The following is a 22,242-nucleotide window of genomic DNA, read 5'->3' as shown; positions in this document are numbered from 1 at the left end:
ATTTAATAGGCCGTTAGAGGACCACCCGAGAAGTTTTGCACAAAATTTCTTCCGATGCCCGTACTCACAGTAATATTATTTTATCATAGTTATTTTTCACTTTTTTCTGGATAATCATGGTGTTCAAACCAGCTTTCGTGAACCTCGACTAAATTCACAAGATACCTATCATCACCTCCCACCAACAACTAACTCTATCTACCAAGGTTAAGGCAGATGCAAAGAATCTCCTAATGTTTTTTGCCTTATCATAGTTATTGTCGTGTCACTATTGTCTGCTATTTTTATTTACTATTTGCTATTTCATGTCCTAACTTTTCTTTTACTCCGCTATCTATATCTATATCTCTCTCTATATATATATATAAATGTCATATCACATATATTAACACAACAGGGGAAGAAGGAAACAACATTCATTGTACATGTGTTAAGCAGCTCTTTGTGGATGCATGCCATCCTTACATTATAGTACAGGAAATTACACTCAAAATGTTTGAAGCTTCAATACAACAAGAATTCTTGGATTCCCCTCTTAGTTTCCAGCAACACAAACACTTTCAGGAGTTGGAAAATTGGATGGCATTTCATCTCAACACTTACATAAAAGGTTGTCATGGCTCTGGTGTTTCCGATATACGATATTTGGAATGTTAGCCAGCATCTTGTGAACGCTTTGAGATCATAGCGCGTTCATCAAATGGTTCAACGCCTCCATAATTCTTATGGAGTAGGACTCTGCTCCCGAGTCTTTGCCAGCTTTGCTTGGGTAAGCCTGTCGAGGATAGAAGGTTCGAGAGGGATTGGATCAAGACATCGCTCAGCAGCAGCAACAATTACCTGTTCAGGACGATGAGTTCATTTCATCTCTTATCAGATAAAAGAACAGTTGAATCAACAAGTATATCGATGCATACAGTTGCAAGCAAGGACCCGTTGAGAACTCTGATACCGCACAATCAAAGTTTCATTGAACATAGTAGCTGTAAAGTACATATGTAGGCATTTATCTGTTTACCTCATCGAGCAAAAAATCAACAGCAGCTTCATCATCGGCAATGTCCTTCAGAGTAGTTTTAAGGAAATGAATGTCCAGCTGAATTTGTTGAAACCCACTACGGTTGAAAGTCTGAAGTCGGACAAATTCTTGTAAGCTCTTCAAGCAAAGTTTCACGATGGTAGTTATTACTGATTCCTGCAAAATCAAGAGCATTCTTATCCATTTTTCTTCGAGACAAATGACGTTTACCAAGAGGACAAGCACTAGAATCCAACCTGTGTGTGTTCAACTTTAGTAAAAATTTCCATCTTTTGCTTAAACAGTTTTGCCAAATGGGACTCAAGAAGTTGACTTCTGGCCTTCTGGGTATTTGACCGTAACATTCTGTCATCTCTTAATGGATTACTACGGGAGGAAGTGGTGCTCCCAGTGCTGTCAGTACGGCGATGCTTACGCTGGAGTCCTTCAGGTAAAATATTCTTTACTTCTTTAACGATACTATCTAACTGGCAATAAGATCAAATAGGAAATGTTAATTCTTGTACTAATCCTATTCCATATATAACCCATTAGATAATTACGACGAGGTGTCAGTTTTCTCTCATGCTGAAGATAAAAGCCAAAGAATACCTCTTGAAGAAGCAGATCAACAAACATATGAACTTCTCTGGGCTCTTTATGCTGTACAAACAGAAAAAGGTTAAGGCAAAATTAGCGCAAAGCATTATATTGATCCTCCTGGGTAATTACTCCTAGCTCACCATATCTTCTTCTTACCTTGACCCAATTTGGCGTTGTAAACCTTTTATTCAGGACAACTGATATCTTCTGAGTTCTCATGTTAATATACTGAGAATAAATAGAGATGAAGAGAATCAGATTTTTGATTTCATATTCTAATAATGAAGGTAACAAAAGAACTATCAACGAACTTCACGTTTCATTTATAAAACTATCATCAAGCCAAGAAGATAATTTGAAAGTCAAAACAATGAACGATGCTTCAAAGACAACTATGCAAACCACATAGAACATCATCAAGAACCTTCAAAAGCAAGCATTTGAAAAATGTGCGAAATCATTTAAATACGAGAATAAAGTTCTTTATGACCTGCCCACTAACAAAAATTACATTCAGCAGTTCTATTACATAGAATTATAGAAAGATGCTACTTCTTCCAAAATGTGCAAATTCATTCACCGAAGGAAAAAGTATATTTTAAAAAAAAATGTAGTTTTTTTTTTGAGACATCTAAGGATTTAATAAATAACAACCAAGCACTAAGTGCTTGTGCTTACATGATCCGGGATATCCTTATACAAGTGTTACATATAGCTTTGCATACTGCAATAACCACTTGTCTCCCGATAGAAAAATTTTGTGCAGTTCGAAGCCTACCATTAAATGGCTGTATGCTTCTTAAAGAAACTACATACTGACTTGTTAGCAATAGAAGACTAACCATGGTGGAGACATTAAGTCTCAGTAATTAAGCAAAATAATTCACATTTTGTAGTTAAGCCAGTCACTGAAATAGAATCACGGTGTTGGGCATCTGTAAGAGAAAGACGACACTCAGAATATATAACATACATGCTGCAAGAATGTTTCACTAGCTGCTTTGAAGGTGCGACAAATTTCGGCAGGAACAAAAGCAGGACCATTTTCATAGCCCCGAGACCCACCAGCAGAGAAAGAGGCAGCAATTTCCTGAAAGATACGAAAAGTTCAAAAATGTGCAGTTAAATGGAAGGAATATATAATTGTGCTAGTTAATAGTTATAACTATTGGACAATTATGTTGGTTATAACTGTTAGACCACCCTCACACCTCGGTAATTCTGGGAACGGCATTTTGCTCAACAAAAACAGAGAGTTGTGACAGTACAAGAACAAGCCCAGGAAATAATTTGTCTCCCTGTAGTCCCTCCCGAAAGCTTAGATCTTGACCGGCTGGATGTTTCTTTCCAGATAGTAAGAGAAAATGATCATTGAGTTTCCTGAAGAAGTCCTGAAATCCTTCTTGTACCCAGTCAATGACAAAATCTCTCAACTTAGAAAGCAGTTCCAAGTTTTCATCAAGAAGTTGACGGAAATCCTGTCAGACAAGAAATCAAAGCAAAGGCGCAACTCAGAACACAATTGACTAGGAACTTAGTGCCTGTACTGTGATCGTGATTTTATAGCTTTGTCTATTCTTTTGGAAGGTAGGTTCCTTGTGATAAAGGAAGCACGTTTTCTTATCGTTGATACAGGGAGCAAGTTTTTGTCTGGTTGAGTTATAATTCAGGTAGTTATTTTGGCCGACTTAATAGTTAAAACTATCTGTCAATTACTTGAGATCAATTTTATTGATGTCTCGAAGCAAAGACCACAGAGAGCAAAGAAGCTTTTCAATAATTTAATAGCAGCACAAATTTGTAAAAGCATCCTCATATTATTAACGCATTCCAGAGAACTATTCACAAGAAAATTAACTCACAAGGAAATGAATTTACTTATTGTAAGTTCTCCACCTATTATTAATAACTATTCAACTATATACTCCTACATCATGTAGATTTCTTAATTGATGTCCAGGTAGACTCTAATAATGAAGCTGAACAGCGTACAGGGCAGAAGTAGAATTGATCAACAGATACCATAAACTTCAAAAATCACTGCCGTCCCGCCCTCTGATGAAGTCTAAATCTTGAGTGTAACAATGTATAACTAGTGAAGTAACAGCATTAATAGCTTTCGAATAAATACAAGAATTATTTGACGCAAGGATATATAAGAACTTCGTACAATTCCGTCACAGCTTATTTTACCTGTAAGACATCCATACTGCCTTGCACTACTGCTTTTTTACTAGCCTCAAGGGTGGCATGCAAAGAATTTTCTTCTTCACCACCCTCCATTTCGTTACCAACTTTTACAACAGTACCTGCCAGCTCAAAAGAATAAAGAAAAGACAAAATCAAGATGCATTGGAACTTATGCAAAATATGCGGTTTCAAATTAAGGTGATCATTTGGATTGTGCAAAAATATTTGGTTAAGAAAGTTTACTATCGACTATACATTGAGCTTTGGATCTTACACGGAACAAAATGTAAGACAAAAACTTCTGAAGCACATTTTTCAATTTACTATCCTTTTGAAAGACAAAAGGCAAAGTTGAATCCATTTCGAGCTGTTCCTTTAAGAATCTTATCCAGCCAACTCATGATATAAAATATCCAACTTTAGGCAGATAGTCTACTATTGTAGTTTCTTGTTTTCAATGTCTATTACTATCTATTGTATCGTATGGTTCAATTGTAGTGTTATTTCGTTGTAGTACTGTTCTGTTGCTATCTGTTGTTTTTGTTACTATCTATTGTCTCTTGTATTTCCATTACGTCTTTTTCTAGTCTGCTTTTGTCCTGAGCCGGGGTCTATCCGAAACAGCCACTCTACATCAACATTGACGTAGAGGTAAGGTCTATGTACACTCTAGCCTCCCCAGACCAACTTTGGGGGAGCATACTGGGTATGTTGTAGTTGAGGCAGACTGAGTAGGTCATTGATTTGTGAAGAAGGGATTGAAAGCTGGTTCTGCATTTCAATTTCGGGAAATCAGTAGGTTCTTTTTTTTTTTTTTTTTTGAGAACGAGTAGGTTCTTCTTATTTATTTTTGCGTTAATTGAAATCAGTGGTTTGTTCGTTTACACATCCTTCTTAGTGATATTTTTATATCTTTTAACTAATATGTTACATATCTATTTGAATCAACATTTGCTTTTCCAGTCAAAGTTTAGGCATGTAACCTACAACCTACAATTGTAACAGTTTGTTTTTCTTCTTTTTTCAGTTTACATGTTATCTATTATTTCGATTTAACAGCACAAACCTGAAATATCAAGTAGAAGATGGCTAAATCTGCTAGCAACGTATTGTTTAACGGCAACATGAGCAGCCTGAAATGAGAGAGTCAGTACATCAATGACAATAGAGCATTACAGACTAATAAGAGGTAGCTGTCTATTATATGCAACCTCCATAGTAAAATCACGCAGACCAGCCTCAGGTAACACTCCATCCATCAGAAGTACATCGGTCCAAATAATCCCTGACAAAATATGAGTGTCATAAGATTCAACCAGTCATTGTTAGTGTGTCCTAATACAAGTGTAGTACATGAAAAGCTTGGCTACAGTAACAGTGAACTTGAGATTTTGGAAAGCAGAAGAAAGCTAAATAAACAAGCAAGAAGACTGAGACCAAAAAAAAAAAAAAATCAATCATATCAAAAATCGATAGCAGGGAGAAATGCTGTAAGGTAAATACGAAAATGAAGTCCAAATAAAGGAAGTAAAGAGCAGCTAAAGTGCAAAACTAAAGTTGAATAAGCAAAAGAAAATAGAAGCCCAATTTACAATGCCCATGAGGTGAATGCTAGTTTAACTTACTTAACATGGCAACAAGATCGGAAGAAGCAAGTTGTTTCTTGATGTGCTGCTGGGTGGCTTCAAAGTGCCTAAATTTGGTAGTAGGCGGGATTGTAATATGAATCACAGATACAAATATATAAAGCACAAATGATAGTGAAAGCAACAAGAAATGGATGTGGTGAATAAGAAGTGCGTACATTTTGGGTAAGTTTTGTGCAAGTATAGAGAGTTGCTGTTCTGAATCATGGAAAATAACTCGATAAGCACGGACAGCCTCGGAAAATTCACGAATAGAAGCCTAAGACATGAATAGGACATGCATTAGTGTAAACACAATTAGTGCTGGGAAGGAGAAAAAAATAAATAATACATCGTACATTTCAAATCCAGAAGAAAGGAACTACAGAAGCATATACTTAAGATCCAAATCTGTGTCCTTTTGGTTTCACCGTCTTGTATTAAGGAAAGTGTGGGAACTAGCATGTCGCTTACAAATATCTCAGCAAAGTGGTATTATCTTTCACATAAACGGGCAAGTCATGTCATAATGCAGTTCAATTGAAGTTTAATTATGGTTAGTTTCTTTCTCAAGTATTATTCACACCCTTTTTGTACATTCTCTTTTAGTAGTTGTAATTTCCACCTCTTTGCAAGGTTAGAAGGGGTACTCATCTTAAAAAGCAAAGTAAAGTAAATAGTGCTAGTAATATAACTCACCAAAAACATCATTTTAGTTATTCATATCTCTATCTTTAGTTATAGTTATCCTTATCCCTTTTTTTGGTCCCTTGTGGGATTACACTGGGCATATTGTTGTTGTTGTAAAAGTTTCCCTTACTTTAAAGCCCCATGCTTCACTAGGATCTTCACATACTTCATTTTGAAAACAACATTTGACAAATGGAATTGCATAATAAAACCTCTGACTCTTTCCCCCTCTTCTTTTGTCTAAATCATTCTATCTATTCTCTACCTTCTCCCCCTTACTCCTCTCCCCGTATTCCATCTCTCCCTCATATTCATCTGTCTTTCTCCTTAAGGTTTCTTCCCCTTGCTTCTTTCTCATCTCTCTTTGGTATTACATCAATTCACATTGTAGCATAATATTCCAACTTCAAAGACCAATGACCTTGACACACCTCATGAGCAGCAGAAGTAGCTGATTCAGTAAGGTTTTCTTGATCTGCCGAAGAGTGGGGTATTTCCTTAGATTCCAGATGGAGATCCACAAGGAACTGTTCTAACTTTTCAAATAGTTGCACCTTCAAATTATCAACCTGCATAAAATATATACATTCAAAGATCAACATGTCAGTTTTTGCTCAGACTTTGTAATTATGGCTTCAAAGCCTTTTTGATTTTAATACAAGTTTCCCATTTCAAAAGAAAAAGATCAACATGCAAGAAGAAAGACAAAAGTTTCAGTAATCTCCATTGCACCAATAAACATATGAATTTTTATTTCAGTCAATTTTTAATATTTACAAACTAAACTCGAACATAGACAGTTATTCTCGCATTGATATACAAGTTACAATGAATACGAGGTCAAGAGTTTCCTCTTTACATATATTTTGTTTTCTTCTCGAGGAAATTAATTCGACAAGCATGCAATGTATATTGCATACAATATATAAATAATTTTAGTTACCAACAAACCATCATATCCTTTTGGCTCTATAAACATACAAAACTAACCACATTTTCCATAGCACTACACAAAACACATCTTTCACATTTTCAATTCTCTACTTGAGAAAAGAGAAGGATAAAATTGAAGAGGCATGTTAGATAGAAGAAGCTGATTCCAATCCAGAGGTACTGGCAACTGTAGGGTTTAAGATGATAATTCAGGTACCTCTTATGTTGTTCAGACTCTTCAAAGTTTCCACCTCGTGCATGTTGGATCCTCCAAAAATAGTGCATTTTGGAGGATCTGACATGGTGCGGCGACATTTTTTGGAGAGGCCAAGTAACAGTGCTTATGTCTATGTTCCTATTTTAATAGGGAATCTATCATCATCCTTTTACACGACCAAAAATATTTTAAGTTAAAGGTACGTACTTTTAAGACCAACAGTAAAAGGATCTTACAATGTGCCTATTCAAAATACACGAAAATCATTTTGCTAGGTACTTACGGTGTCGCTAACCACATCCCTCCCTGATCATTCAAACATCAATGATGTAATACATCAACTTAACCCATTGTGCAATAAAATTCACATTGGACCAAAAAAATGCAGCAATTTCATGAGCTACTGCCAAGAAAGGCATGCCTAAAATTGAGATTGTTGACATGCTCATCTTCTAAGGATGGAGAGCCAAGAATGCAATTAGAAGCTAAGCTTCTTGCTGAGAGAGGGACAGTGATAAGTAAAATGGGAGTGAGGAGTACATTTCTTTACTACACATTCTATTTGAACTAAAGGAGCATGAAATTCTTATAAAATTTAAAAATTCATGTAAAGCTCAGGAATAAATTGAACGATGCAAACAAGTAATAGAAACGCTCATATATTGAAGCAGAAAAAGAAGGTGTGATGCGGACCGGAAAATTTAACTGCTTAAGGAGCATAACAGCTTCAGCCCTGGCTTGAATTGATTCAGAATCTGAAAATACCTTTGCCTGAAACCAAAGAAAAAGTAATATGAAAGATCAACACAGATCATTTTTGCCAAGTTCTTGACAGAAACCCAAAAACGTCTGAACCAGCGTTCTGCAAATTTGTATTCAGAATTTCAGATTCATCTTTTTCCCTACTCCTTCAAAATTAGCCCTTAGAGAGAGGCATATCAAACAATCCTCAGCATGCAGAGATCTAAATAGTTCATAGTGATTACAGACACTTTGCTCTGTTTGTTAAGAATGGAGATGAAAGGAAAGGAGAAGTAACGCTGAACAACTCTAAAACACAAAATCAACACCCCCTCCAACATCTGTCCCATTTTTATGTGGCATGCTTACCTTTATAGATTATCGAAAAAAATGACATCTTTCTATATTTAAAAATAATTTAACTTTAAAATTTTCATTTGCCCTTAATTAGATGATTTATAGCCGCACAAATGTCTATGGCTTGATGTAGACCAAAAGTTTCAAAAGTCTTTCCTTATTTCTCAAACTACATGCCCAATCAAATACCGTCACATAAAATGGGATGAAAAGAATATTATTCTTCGTCTTCTCTCCTCCCTTTCCTTCCATCTCAACAAAATATTTAACCCAGTTTAGGTACCTCAACCAACTATAGCACCTCTCGACAAAATAACTACTAACTAGAAAAAAGGAGAAACCTGCAAGTTTGTTGTAATAACAACAATTGCTTCCTCTGAGGCTCTTTTGCAATCCTCGAAGGAAGAGTCTCCATATGCCTGGTGATGAAAAGTACTGGCATTAAAGATGACACTTTTACATGCATTTAAATCATACAAACAGGGAATGGAACAAAAATCCCTATGCACAAACCTTGAAAATGGGCATGGCTCCAGTGTAGTATTTCACAGCATCAGCATAGGCTTCTGATTTGATACACTTTGCTAACCTAGCGGGTAGATCATATATGAACTGCTCTTTTACACAGAAAATGAAATCCTTGTAACTCACGCTTAACCAGAAACCAACTCTTATACGATGCGTAGCACATTACAACATAAAGTTGCATTTCATCTATCTCAGAAAAAAAGGTTACATGATAAACCTGAATAACAAGTCTATAAGACGGTTGAAGGTAATGACATTTTCTTTTCTTTAAAAGATGTTAGCATTTAATAACTTCACCGATCCTTTTTTGACCATTTAATCAGGTGAACTATTAACAGCTTACAGCTCCAAAGATTCGGTGGCTGAAATACGGAATGGGTTATTCCTTCCTCTTCCTAAAAACAATTTTTACTAAATAAGTAACGCGTACATATTCCCCATAAATAATGAGTTGAAATAAATTGTACTGGAAATAATAGATAATGGCATTCTTTAATTAACATCTGGATCAATTTATCTCACTGCTGAATAAGCATGTATGCTCCCTTGCTTAAATCAGTGTTCTATAAGTATTTTTGTTGGTTAAATGAAAGCGGGCATATAAAGGAAATGCTTGTTCTTCTATCGTCATCACTAACAGCAAACACCACTTAGTTCTAAAGGCTGTTATAAGAACCCACAGTCGGTAACTTCAATCCTCAATAAAAAAAGACATATTCTACAATGGCGTAAAACATTGCAATAGCTTAACACCTCACTTTAGTACCTGAACTTTGCGAAGAAGATTACGGGTACGATGCAATTTCTCTATGTGCTCCCTCTTCTCAAAAAGAGAGGTATTCACCCCATCACTTTTAGATTGCACGGACATTATCTGCAAATGTTTTTTTTTTTGAGAATGATAATAGATTATATGCAAATAATTGAAGGAAATCTAATTCTTGACACACATCTTTCGTTGTTTTGCTGCTTAGGTCATAATTATAACCAAAAAATAAAGTTTTAAAAATCTTTAAACAAGTAAAAAGGGAAAAATTTAAACAAAACCTTTTCAAGAAGCTGCTCCATATTTGTCTCCATGCCAACAATATTGTTTTTCATCCTGGAAAGGTAACATTATAGGTGAGTTCTTCATTCATGCCAAATGAGAACATGACAAGACGAAACTGAGTCAGACCTGATTCAACATGTAAGTGAAGCCAAGCATAAGTTTAGGTGGGCGTTTGGCCATGAAAACTAAAAAAATTTAAATTGAAGTTGGAGTTGTGTTTGTCCATGAATATAATTGGAGTTGTTTTTGAATTTTTGTGAGAGAAATAAGAAAAGTGAAAACAACTTTTTGTTGTTTTCCACTTTTCCAAATACAACTCCAAGTTGTGTTTGGAATTCTCATGGCCAAACATCAACTTGGAGTTGAATATGACATAAGGTGAAAAAATTTTCCGGAAAAGTGAAAAGAAATTCATGGCCAGACGGGCCCTAAGAAACTTCCAACAATTGCATGATCTCCCTTATTGTAGAGCACCAATATTGAAGATCCATGAAACATGCTATAAGTACTAACAAACTCAACCTATGTAGAGTTAAGTTTGCAACTATACCCCCTAATATTTGCCCCTCGAGTGATGAAAATGGGTTCGAACAACCTCCTAGAACTGGATTTACCTTTTAATTGTGTCTGTGGCACTTACAAACTTGTTGTAATTTTCATATACCAACATTTGCAGGTCCGTATCAAGATTCTTTATCTCAGCTGCCATTTCAACATGTCTCTGAAGCAGATCTTCCAAATTGGACTTCTGCACCTGCATGTTTGGTGAAACATATGACATTCATCCAAGACAAATTAAATCAAAAGTCAGAGTTATCTTTTCCCAAGGCCAGAAAAGATGGCATCATTAAAAGAGCAGCTTACTCCTTGGGAGAGCAACAAATAAGTAAAAACCTCTCTGATAATTTACATAAGTTCGCAATGCAAAGTTTTTTGTAAGACAAGATAGTTAAAGCCAAACCATCACGGCCAGTATGTCAAACTTTGCTCCTCTGATTTGGGTAGGCCGAGGTAAATGGGGAATGCATATTCTACTAGTAATACTGATTGATTCTATTGCAATAGACATTTTCCTTTTCTTTTCTTCCAGCTACACGGATTAGACTGCTATGGCAATTTATGGCCAAAATGTGAGGTTAAATTGAGAACACATGAATGTACACAGATATACTTTCTTTGGAGCTACATAAATCAATAAAAATATTGATTTATTAATTAGAAAAATGATCTTTTTCTGGATACCCGAGCTCTAAATTGTTCAAAAATTGGAAAACTATTATACTAAAATCAAACTAAAACTAAATCGACCCAGTTTTATGTTGTCCAAAAAATGGAAAAATTTATACTAAATCAAACAAAAACTAATCCAACAGAGTCTTTTTCTCATAATTTCCTGTTCAAAAAATGGAAAATTTATACTAAATCAAACAAAAACTAATCCAACACATTCTCTTTTCATAGTTTGTTATTCAGAAAAATGGAAAATTTACACTAAATCAAACTAAAACATAAAAAATGGAAAATTTACACTAAATCAAACTAAAACTAATCCAACATAGTTTGTTATTCAATAAAAATGGAAAAAATTATACTAAATCAAACTAAAACTAACGAACATAGTTTGTTATCAACAAAATTGAAAAAATTTATACTAAATCAAACAAAAACTCATCCACCGCGAGTTCTTTTTTTTAATAGTTTTTTGTTCAAAAAATGGAAAATTTATACTAAATCAAACAAAAACTAAACAGAAAAATGAAAAAAAAAAATGTATAGTAAATCAAACAAAAACTAATCCAACAACACAGTTCATTTTCTTCAGTAGCAGGAAAGGAAAGTAGAATCGGGACATACAAGTAAATTCATGTACTGTTCAACATCAAAAGCAGTAGTATTGATAGTATCCAAAGTAGCAAATCTGGAAGAACCATTATTGACAGTAGAATTGGACTGCTGATCTGAAGAGTAATAGCTTGATAACAAATCTCTCATTCTCTTTGCTTTATCATCCATCCCTACTCCTACTTCTTCTTCTTCTTCACCTTCATTTACACCCATTTTTTACTTTTTTTTTGGGATTTTCGATAAATTCAGTATCTGTTCCCTTTCAGCTCAATGAAAATACTGAACGAATTTTAGATCTACCGATACGTTCGATCGATCGATCGATGCAGTGAAGCTTTCGCTGTACAAAAGTGAAAAGGTGAAAATGTTTTGGGGATGACGAGAGAGAAGTTTTTTGAAAGCTCACTATAGTCCCTAAGTTTTGAATTTTAATCATTTGGTCTTTGGAGTTCTAAAAAAAGACAATTTTGTGTACTGAAGTTTTTGTTACGTACATGATTTGGAGAAGGACCTTACTTAGGGGTTGTTTGGTTGGAAAATAGTTATTTCGAAATTATTCGAGATAACTTATCTCATCATCAATATGAGATAACTTATCCCATCACTATGGTGTAAATGGTGGGATAAGTTATCCCGACCTTGACAACCAGACGATACACTAAAAATTTTATTTCGGGACTATTATTTTATTCCGAGACTATTTGATTTAGTACCACACACCAAACGACAAAAAGCATTTGGTTGGAAAATAATTATCCCGGATAATTAATTCCGAGATTAGTTATTCCGGGATTACCCCGGATAACTTATCCCACCATCCATATGGGATAACTTATCCCATCACTATGACGCAAATGGTAGGATAAGTTATCCCGACCTTGACAACCAAACGATGCACTAAAAAATTTATTTCGGGACTATTATTTTATTTCGGGACTATTTGATTTAGTACCACACACCAAACGACAAGAGTGTATTATATATAGTCTTATTTTGTAGTTCAATTTATCTTTTATTATACGAAAGAGTGTATTCGGAGTTCTATACTCTTTCTTTTATTCTTAATTCGTAATGTTGTACTCCATTCGTTCAATTATTTGTTCATATTGACTTGGTATGGTATATATCTTTAAAAAAAATTAATGTACTCCGTACGTTCATTCAGTGCATAAAAGTTTATGCTATGTATGGAGTCTAGGAAAGGGACCAAAAGAATGTTTTTTTCGTTCCGATAATCATGGTATCCGAGTCAGTTTACACACACTGCTACCTCTCACCAGCAATAGTTAATCAGTTAACTCTGTTCACTAAGACTAAAATGGATAGGAAGAAATCACCTAGTATTTATATCTATTGAGAATTGAACCAGAGACATCACGTGTTCAGCTCAACTTTACTGAACCACTAGGTCACGCCCTTTGGATGCAGAGACCACAAGAATCTATTATATACAGTCTTACCTTATATTTCTACAAAAATCTGATACAAAAGGTATGTTTTCACAGCTTGAATCAATGATTTATTGATCACGTGACAACAAATTTACATGTTACTCTAAGACGCTATCATTGACACTCGCATCATTACATGTTACATGATTTATTGATCACTATATGGTAATTTTATAATATCATTCTTCCAACATAATAATTTAATATTTTAGGAAATACTTTCAGTAGTAAATAATATTTAATAATGAGAGTAAAATGAACTTAAAATGATAAATTATTTATTGAATTTTTAAACTAGACAAGTATTATTAAACATCTATTAGTATACATACCCGCGCAATGCGCGGAATATTTTTTTTTATGATTATTCATTAAAAAATACAACTTATTCACATAAAATTAATTATATTTTATTAAATAAAATTAATATATTTCAAAATCAACGAAATATTAAAAATAATCGTTAATAGTAAAACTACAACTGATACTTAATAATACATCACAATTATCATTACTTTACATGTTTTGATATAAGAAGAATACTATCAGTAATTTATTTTAGTATTCCATTTGCCACGTGGCTTTTTAATTTTGTTTTTAGTACCCGTGATGCGCGACATATTTTTTTTACGAGTATCATTAAAAAAATAGTAACTTATTCATTTGAACTAATAAATTGTTTAAAATTATCATGAGTTGGAAACACAAAAAAAAAGTGGATTGGAAGCTCCATTATTTTCCCAAAAAGGTGAAATATAGATGCATTATTTTCCAACTAATTAATCATGCCATTTTTTTTTTAAAATTAAAAAGCCAAACACCTAATAGTAGATAAACCATATAGTAATTAACTACTACTAATTAATTTCCCTATTTGAATTCAATGCATAATGCATAATAATTCAAAAATAAAAAAGCATTATGAATTCAGTGCATAATATCTTTACTTATTTTTCTTTTTAGTATATCTATTTTTAATATACTGGATGAATAAAAATAGACAAAGAGGATACTTATCTTAAAAGGATAGAATAGTAGTAACTCTTTATATCCAATAAATGATATATTTAAGATGATAAGATTAATAAAAATCAAAATTTCTTTTAATTTCTTAAATTTTGCAACGCAAAAAAAAAAAAAAAAAAAAGTATTGAAACGTTTGGAGTACAACTACTATATGACAATGTCAATAAAATCTTGGAGACTTATACTGAAAGAAATTTGCAAGGCACAACAAAATCATGAGGGTAATAAAAAATAAATTTACTACCATTTAAATATATTTTGAAATTAAGTGCAAATAAGGAAAGATATATAAAATCCATTCTTAATTAGAAATTTTGAAATTAAGGTTGAAGATTCATTTTTATTTTGCTTATATAAAAAATGATCTTGCAATATATAAATTCAAATTTGTTAAGTAAAGGAAATATACAAGAAAGTTACCTATTAGCTGTCATACATAGTATGGCCAACCATATTACACCTATGACACAACTTACCTTAAAATAATCAAAATAATATCCTTATTTGCCTCAAAAAGCTTTATTCATTTCTCCTATATAAACCACTATTTCTCATTCTTGATAACATTCTTTGCAAAAGGTATGTTCCATTGGTTCTTTTTGTTTTCTTAATTTTGTTTGGTTGATTTCTTGATTTGAATTGATGGTAAAGAGAAATGGATCTATCTTGGTTGGTGGGATAAGGATGATAACTGCGAGATTTTTCATGTGATTATATTATTTTGTGTCCCTTTTCGTTTGGTTGGTGGGATAAGGATAACAATTCCGAGAAATTTCATGTGATTATTTTATTTTGCGTTCAGTCCATGTGATATCCTTGTCTATTTCATTCCGCGGCCAATCAGCTGACCCCTAAGCCGATGACGAATAAGCTAGGCATAAGTCATATCTATTGATTCAAAGATTTGAACTTTAGTAATTTTTAACCTTTATATAGTAACTGATTTGGTGACGGTTAATTTAGTGACATTTGTTTTATGTTTTGCAAAAACTGTAATTTAAAGTTGGACTTTTTGTTGTTGAAGATCTTCAAACTCAACAACAATAACGGTCACGGTATATTCCATAATGAGGTTTGGGGAGGGGGTAGGTGTACGGAGAGACCTATGTTGCTCGGTCTCTTCAAAAATGTCGTTGGGTACGTGTCGGATCCTTCAAAAGTAGTGGATCTGACACGGGTGCGGCCACATTTTTGGAGAGACCGAGCACCTTAGAAGCAGATTTTACTCCTATCTTTGTGGGGTTTGTGGAGGGAGATGTTGTTTCCGCTAGACCCTTGGCTAAGATAAAGGCCCGGAAAATGAGTTCTCAACTTTGTGAAAGATTCGAAGAATTAAGTTGAGAAATCTCAAAAAGGTTAAAACTTTCCAAGCAAAAACATTTCAATGATCGCGTTGAATTTTGCTCCTATGTGGTTGAGTTTTGTCTTTGCCTTTTGATCGTGTTTCTGAAAAGTTTTCTAATATAGTTTGTTGTGTTTGATTTTGCAGATCTTTTTGCTGTCGGGATTTAAATCTACTCTTGAAATTATTTGTTTCTGGAAGATTGATCGAGGTTTCTTACGAAGTTTCAATGTTTGATTCGTAGTTCCAAAATTTCTTCATGACTTTCTCTATCCGTATGCGTAGAATCCGGATCCTTCACTCTTTCTCAGTCGTCTTTCTTTACTGGTTCTATGATTTTTCATGAACTAGCCTTCGTCATTGTCTTGTTCCAGTTTTCGTTAGAAAAGTCCGTAGCCACACTATCAAAAAGTTTGCTGATTTAACAAATTACGCGTAGTTTCTTGTTGTTCTATTTTTGATCATTCATCAAATCGGCCCGAGAGACATGACTTTGACTCCACAATCCGTGAGTTCTGGTTCGGATGCTGATCCGAGGTATGTAAAGTTTGATGAAAGGAAAATGAAGAGAATGGAATCCAACCGCCAGTCGACCAAGAGGTCACGGATGAGGAAGCAGCAGCGTTTGGAGGAGTTAAAGAGCGAAACAACTCAGCTGCAGAACCAGAACAGTATCTGCCGCGATAAGATTGATTCTGTCGAAAGGAAGTATCATTCCGTTGACACTGAGAACAACGTGTTGAGGGCTCAACTCGCAGAACTGACTGAACGGTTGAATTCGCTGAACGAACTCACTCAATTCTGGGCTGATACCACTGGATTTCCTGTCGACGTTGCTGAAATTCCCGACATTTTGCTGGAGCCGTGGCAACTGCCGTGCCCAACTCATGCTATCGCTGCTTCCGATATGTTCCAATTTTGAGCTGCTGGTCTGATTATTGACATTCAAATAGCTAGTTTGTTGTGGTCTAGTAGTTTGTAGCTAAGTTGCTCGGACTCTCCAAAAATGTTGCCACACCCGTGTTGGATCCTTCAAATTTACACTATTTTTGGAGGATCCGACACGCACCCCTTGACATTTTTGAACAGTCCAAGCAACATAGGTTTGTAGTAGTATTTTGTCAGATATTTGGTTTCTATGTTTATATATATGCATCTTGGTGTAATTTGGATGATATTGGGCTTTTTGTTTCAAAGGTATTTCTTCATTCTGTGATATTATGATTTGTGTGTCCTAGTTTTGAGTTGTCATGTTCTCTTCGCTATCGTTTTTCCATTCGTAACTATTTTGATTTGCTGCACTTGAGTTGAAGGTCGTTCAGAAACCATATCTCACCCTCCACGAAGTAGGGCTGAGGTCTGCATATGGTCCAATCCCTGTGGATCCACTTGTGGGATATCACTGGACATGTTCGTTATTGCATCCTCCACGTTAATTGCTATGATTTCCTCTCTATTTTTTTCTACTTTTACGTGGATTTGTTGTACTTGAAGTTTTGAAAAGAGGGTCTTTCAAAAACAACCTCTCGACGTCCTTCAGGTAGTGATAGGGTCTGTGCTCACTCTGTCCTCTGGGATCTCACTGAGTGTGTTGTTGGGTCGTAGTTTTCATGTTGATCCAAACTACAACATACTCAATATGGGTGTGGGTTCGGGAAAAGATACATTGTACCCTCACTTTCTCCCCGAAAGACCCTCAGACTCAAGTAATACACTAGTATTGATCCAAACCACTACAATAACAACATACTCAGTATGGGTGTGGGTTCGGGAAAGGATACGGTGTACCCTCACTTTATCCCCCGAAAGACCCTCAGACTCGAGTAACACACTCGTATTGATTTAGACTATATCCCCCAGAAGACCCTCAAACTTAAGTAAAACACGCGTATTGATTCAGACTATATCATATAAGTTGAACACTTTATCCCCCGGAAGACCCTCAGACTCAAGAAAAACATTCGTATTGATTTAGACTATACCATAAAAGTTGAACACTTTTATCCCCCGAAAGACCCTCAGACTCGAGTAACACACTCATATTGATTCAAACTATATCATATTTGTTGAACACTTTATCCCCCGAAAAACCCTCAGACTCAAGTAAAACACTCGTATTAGACTCAAGTAAAATGCTCGTATTGATTCAGACTATATCATATTTGTTGAACACTATATCCCCAGGAAGACCCTCAGACTCAAGTAAAACACTCGTATTGATTCAAACTATATCATATTTGTTGAACACTTTATCCCCCGGAAGACCCTCAGACTCGAGTAAAACACACTCGTATTGATTCAGACTATATCATATGAGTTGAACACTTTTATCCCCGAAAGACCCTCAGACTCAAGTAAAACACCCGTATTGATTCAGACTATATCATATGAGTTGAATACTTTTATCCCCCGAAAGACCCTCAAACTCAAGTAAAACACTCGTATTGATTCAGACTTTATCATATAAGTTGAACATTTTATTCCCCGAAAGACTCTCAGACACAAGTAAAACACTCGTATTGATTCAAACTATATCATATTTGTTGAACACTATATCCACGAAAGACCCTCAGACTCAAGTAAAACACTCGTATTGATTCAAACTATATCATATAAGTTGAACACTTTTATCCCCCGAAAGACCCTCAGACTCAAGTAAAACACTCGTATTGATTTAGATTTTAGACTATATCATATAAGTTGAACACTTTATCCCCCGAAAGACCCACAAACTCAAGTAAAAGACTCGTATTGATGCATACTATATCATATAAGTTGAACACTTTTATCCCCCAAAAGATCCTCAGACTCAAGTAAGACACTCGTATTGATTCAGACTATATCATATTTGTTGAACACTATATCCCCCGGAAGACCCTCATACTCGAGTAAAACACTAGTATTGATTCAGACTATATCATATAACTTGAACACTTTATCCCCCGAAAGACCCTCAGACTCAAGTAAAACACTCGTATTGATTCAGACTATATCATATTTGTTGAACACTTTTATCCTTCGAAAGACCCTCAGACTCAAGTAAAACACTCGTATTGATTCAGACTATATCATATAAGTTAAACACTTTATCCCCCGAAAGACCCTCAGACTCATATAAAACACTCGTATTGAGACCCTCAGACTCATGTAAACACTCGTAATGATTTAGATTATATCATATAAGTTGAACACTATATCCCCCGGAAGACCCTCAGACTCAAGTAACACACTCATATTGATTCAGACTATATCATATAAGTTGAACACTTTTATCCCCCGAAAGACCCTCAGACTCGAGTAACACACTCGTATTGATTTAGACTATATTATATTTGTTGAACACTTTTATCCCCCGAAAGACCCTCAGACTCGATTAACACACTCGTATTGATTCAGGCTATATCATATAATTTGAACACTTTATCCTTCGAAAGACCTTCAGACTCGAGTAAAACACTCATATTGAACCAGACTATGTCATTTAAGTTAAACACTTTTATCCCCCCGAAAGACCCTCAGACTCGAGTAAGACACTCGTATTCATTCAGACTATATCATACAAGTTGAACACTTTTATCCCCCCGAAAGACCCTCAGACTCAAGTAAAACACTCGTATTAATTCAGACTATATCCTATTTATTGAACACTATATCCCCCGAAATACCCTCAGACTCAAGTAAAACACTCGTACTGATTCAGACTATATCATATTTGTTGAACACTTTTATACCCCGAAAGACCCTCAAACTCAAGTAAAACACTCATATTGATTCAGACTATATCATATAAGTTGAACATTTTTATCCCCCGAAAGACCTTCAGACTCAAGTAACACACTCATATTGATTCAGGCTATATCATATAAACTCGAGTAATACACTCGTATTGATTCAGACTATATCATATAAGTTCAACACTATATCCCTCGAAAGACCCTCAGACTGTAGTAACACACTCTTATTGATTCAGACTATATCATATAAGTTGAACACTTTTATCCCCCGAAAGACCCTCAGACTCGAGTAATACACTTAAATTGATTCAGATTAAATCATATAAGTTGACCACTTTTATTCCCCAAAAGACCCTCCGACTCGAGTAACACACTCGTATTGATTCAAACTATATCATATTTGTTGAACACTTTTATCCTCCGAAAGACCCTCATACTCATGTAAAACACTCATATTGATTCAGACTATATCATATAAGTTGAACAGTTTTATCCCCCGAAAGACCCTCAAACTCAAGTAAGACACTCGTATTGATTCATACTATATCATATAAACTCGAGTAACACACTCGTATTAATTCAGACTATATCATATAAGTTGAACACTATATCTCCCGGAAGACCTTCAGACTCGAGTAACACACTCGTATTGGTTCAGACTATATCATATAAGTTGAACACTTTTATCCCCCGAAAGACCCTCAGACTCGAGTAACACACTCGTAATGATTCAGACTATATCATATAAGTTAAACACTTTTATCCCCGCAAGACCCTCATACTCGAGTAAAACACTAGTATTGATTCAGACTATATCATATAAGTTTAACACTTTATCCCTCGAAAGACCCTCAGACTCGAGTAAAACACTCGTATTGATTCAGATTATATCATATAAGTTGAACACTTTTATCCCCCCGAAAGACTCTCAGACTCAAGTAAAACACTCGTATTGATTCAGACTATATCATATAAGTTGAACACTTTATCCCCCGAAAGACCCTCAGACTCAAGTAAAACACTCGTATTGATTCAGACTATATCATATTTGTTGAACACTTTTATCCCCCGGAAGACCCTCAGGCTCGAGTAAAACACTCATATTGATTCAGACTACATCATGAAACTGTCGCACCATGAGCAAGAGACAATATTAATCAAGCTTTAAAGCGTAGAATGGACGCAATATTGATCCACACATTTTACAACTTTCTGTTTTCTTTTAATTTTCATGCTGATCCAAACTACAAAACAACAACATACTCAGTATATTTGTGAGTTCGAAAGGATATCGCAAGACCAACAGACTCAAGTAGAACACTCGTATTGATTCAAACTATATCACATAAGTTGAAACTGTGGCAAGAGATCACATCCATGGAGATTCAAAACACAGAGTATTACTTATCAAATCACCATTTGAGGAAAACAGAAAACAACACAGAGAACTATCGATCAATTATCATAAGTACGACATTCATCAGTTTCCGGATTATCCTTGCAGTAATTCTCCAATGGATCAGATGATTCCTTCTTCCTATCCCTTGCATGACTTGCTGCTGCACTTGCCTCTTCCACCACATCCCATGCTGCTGCACATTCACCGCTCACCGGATCGTCAGCACACGCTTGTTCTGCTTCTTTGACACTCTCCGCGACTAAATCAGATAGCTTGTTATCCGGTGTTGCTGATAATGGTGCTACGTACATCTTTCTGTTCTTGTTCTTCCATGGATTGTTTAGTGTTGGGAAGTTGAAGGGATGGATTTTCGGGAAATCGGATGATTTGGAGAGGATTGCTGGAGTTGTGAGATTAACACCAGCTATGGAAGAAGCCATTTTTTTTGCTATGGTAAAGTGATGGAGGTTTTGTTGGGAAGTAAAATGATACTTTTAGGATGGGAGATTGGTATATATGATGAGAAAATGATTAATGAGCACACATTTCTTATCCTTTTGTTGGACAATGGTTATCATCCACGTCTTGAGTATGACATGCTAAGATATTTTGGTTTTAAAAAATCTTTTTTTTTTTTATAATAATGGTGTTCGGATCGACTTGTGCGCACCTCGGCTAATTATATGGGATACTTGACACCTCCCACTAATCGTGGTGTCTGAATCAGTTTGTCCTCAACTGTGCGCACCTCGACTCTACGAGATACTTGACATCTCGCACTAACTGTGATGTCCGGATCAGCTTGTGCGCACCTCGACTAATTCTACCGAATACTTGACACCCTCTACTAACCGTAATGGTCGAAACAGCTTGTGCGCACCTCAACTAATTTTACGGGATACTTGCCACCTCCACTAACCGTTGTGTCTAGACCAAATTATGTGCACCTCGACTAATTTTGCAGGATACCTTGACACCTTTCACTAACCGTAATGTTCGAAACAGCTTGTGCGCACCTCGACTGATTTCACGGGATACTTGCCACCTCCACTAACCGTGGTGTCTGGACCAACTTATGCGCACCTCGACTAATTTGCCACCTTCACTAACCGTGGTGTCTGGACCAACTTATGCACACCTCGACTAATTTGCCACCTTCACTAACCGTGGTATCTGGATCAACTTATGCGTACCTCGACTAATTCGCCACCTCCACTAACCATGGTGTCTGGACCAACTTATGCGCCCCTCGACTAATTTTGTGAGATACTTGACACCTTTCACTGACCGTAGTGTTTGAGTCAGCTTGTGCGTATTTTGACTAATTCTACAGGATACTTACCACCTCCCACTAACAATACGTATCTATCCCATAACTCTGTTCATCTAATGTTTGTCTCTGTTGGAAAGCTCAACTTCACTGAACCACTAAGCCCAGTGGTGGATCTACATAGGTCCACGGGGTTCATCCGAACTCCTTCGTCGGAGTATA

The 22,242-nt window shown here is 35.5% G+C and overlaps 3 protein-coding genes across 5 annotated transcripts; 1 reads left to right on the top strand and 2 right to left on the bottom strand.

Moving 5' to 3' along the window:
• Positions 1-398: 398 nt before the first annotated feature.
• LOC107855102 (vacuolar protein sorting-associated protein 51 homolog) lies at positions 399-12,231 on the bottom strand. Of its 2 annotated transcripts, XM_016700082.2 has the most exons (20): positions 11,808-12,231; positions 10,568-10,707; positions 9,950-10,004; positions 9,669-9,776; positions 8,888-8,986; positions 8,716-8,793; positions 7,970-8,047; positions 6,558-6,695; positions 5,616-5,716; positions 5,437-5,504; positions 5,023-5,096; positions 4,878-4,944; positions 3,815-3,930; positions 2,833-3,099; positions 2,595-2,711; positions 1,778-1,849; positions 1,631-1,681; positions 1,276-1,506; positions 1,019-1,195; positions 399-840 (listed from the first exon to the last, which is right to left on the bottom strand). In XM_016700082.2, the coding sequence occupies exons 1-20, from the start codon at positions 12,009-12,011 to the stop codon at positions 724-726; spliced, it is 2,358 nt and encodes a 785-aa protein (XP_016555568.2). In that variant the 5' UTR covers positions 12,012-12,231; the 3' UTR covers positions 399-723. The 2 variants fall into 2 exon arrangements, with proteins under 2 accessions (XP_016555568.2, XP_047269324.1); XM_047413368.1 differs by lacking the exon at positions 2,833-3,099 and having other exon boundaries at positions 11,808-12,204.
• A 2,437-nt stretch (positions 12,232-14,668) lies between these two features.
• On the top strand, positions 14,669-16,833 carry LOC107855103 (bZIP transcription factor 53). 2 transcript variants are annotated; one of them, XM_016700084.2, is made up of 2 exons: positions 14,669-14,854; positions 15,765-16,833. In XM_016700084.2, exon 2 carries the CDS (start codon positions 16,105-16,107, stop codon positions 16,537-16,539), a length of 435 nt encoding a protein of 144 aa, XP_016555570.2. In that variant the 5' UTR covers positions 14,669-14,854; positions 15,765-16,104; the 3' UTR covers positions 16,540-16,833. The 2 variants fall into 2 exon arrangements, with proteins under 2 accessions (XP_016555570.2, XP_016555569.2); XM_016700083.2 differs by lacking the exon at positions 14,669-14,854 and adding an exon at positions 14,861-15,630.
• Positions 16,834-20,656: 3,823 nt separating this feature from the next.
• On the bottom strand, positions 20,657-22,172 carry LOC107855125 (calvin cycle protein CP12-2, chloroplastic). The gene has a single exon (XM_016700120.2). It carries the CDS (start codon positions 21,188-21,190, stop codon positions 20,807-20,809), a length of 384 nt encoding a protein of 127 aa, XP_016555606.1. The 5' UTR covers positions 21,191-22,172; the 3' UTR covers positions 20,657-20,806.
• Between the last annotated feature and the right edge of the window lie 70 nt (positions 22,173-22,242).

Source organism: Capsicum annuum, chromosome 6 (genome assembly GCF_002878395.1).
Source record: "Capsicum annuum cultivar UCD-10X-F1 chromosome 6, UCD10Xv1.1, whole genome shotgun sequence".
In the NCBI taxonomy this organism is placed as follows: Eukaryota; Viridiplantae; Streptophyta; class Magnoliopsida; order Solanales; family Solanaceae; genus Capsicum; species Capsicum annuum.
Note: the sequence above shows the minus strand (reverse complement) of the source record. Positions and strands in the feature narration are given on the sequence as shown.

Bases quoted from the DNA above. Each gene is read 5' to 3' on its own strand.
- LOC107855102 (XM_016700082.2), bottom strand. From the start codon at position 12,011: ATGGGTGTAAATGAAGGTGAAGAAGAAGAAGAAGTAGGAGTAGGGATG. The intron at 10,708-11,807 runs GTATGTCCCGAT...CCAAACATGCAG, and splicing joins AACAGTACATGAATTTACTT to GTGCAGAAGTCCAATTTGGA. The intron at 841-1,018 runs GTAAACAGATAA...CGTCCTGAACAG, and splicing joins TTGATTTTTTGCTCGATGAG to GTAATTGTTGCTGCTGCTGA.
- LOC107855103 (XM_016700084.2), top strand. From the start codon at position 16,105: ATGACTTTGACTCCACAATCCGTGAGTTCTGGTTCGGATGCTGATCCG.
- LOC107855125 (XM_016700120.2), bottom strand. From the start codon at position 21,190: ATGGCTTCTTCCATAGCTGGTGTTAATCTCACAACTCCAGCAATCCTC.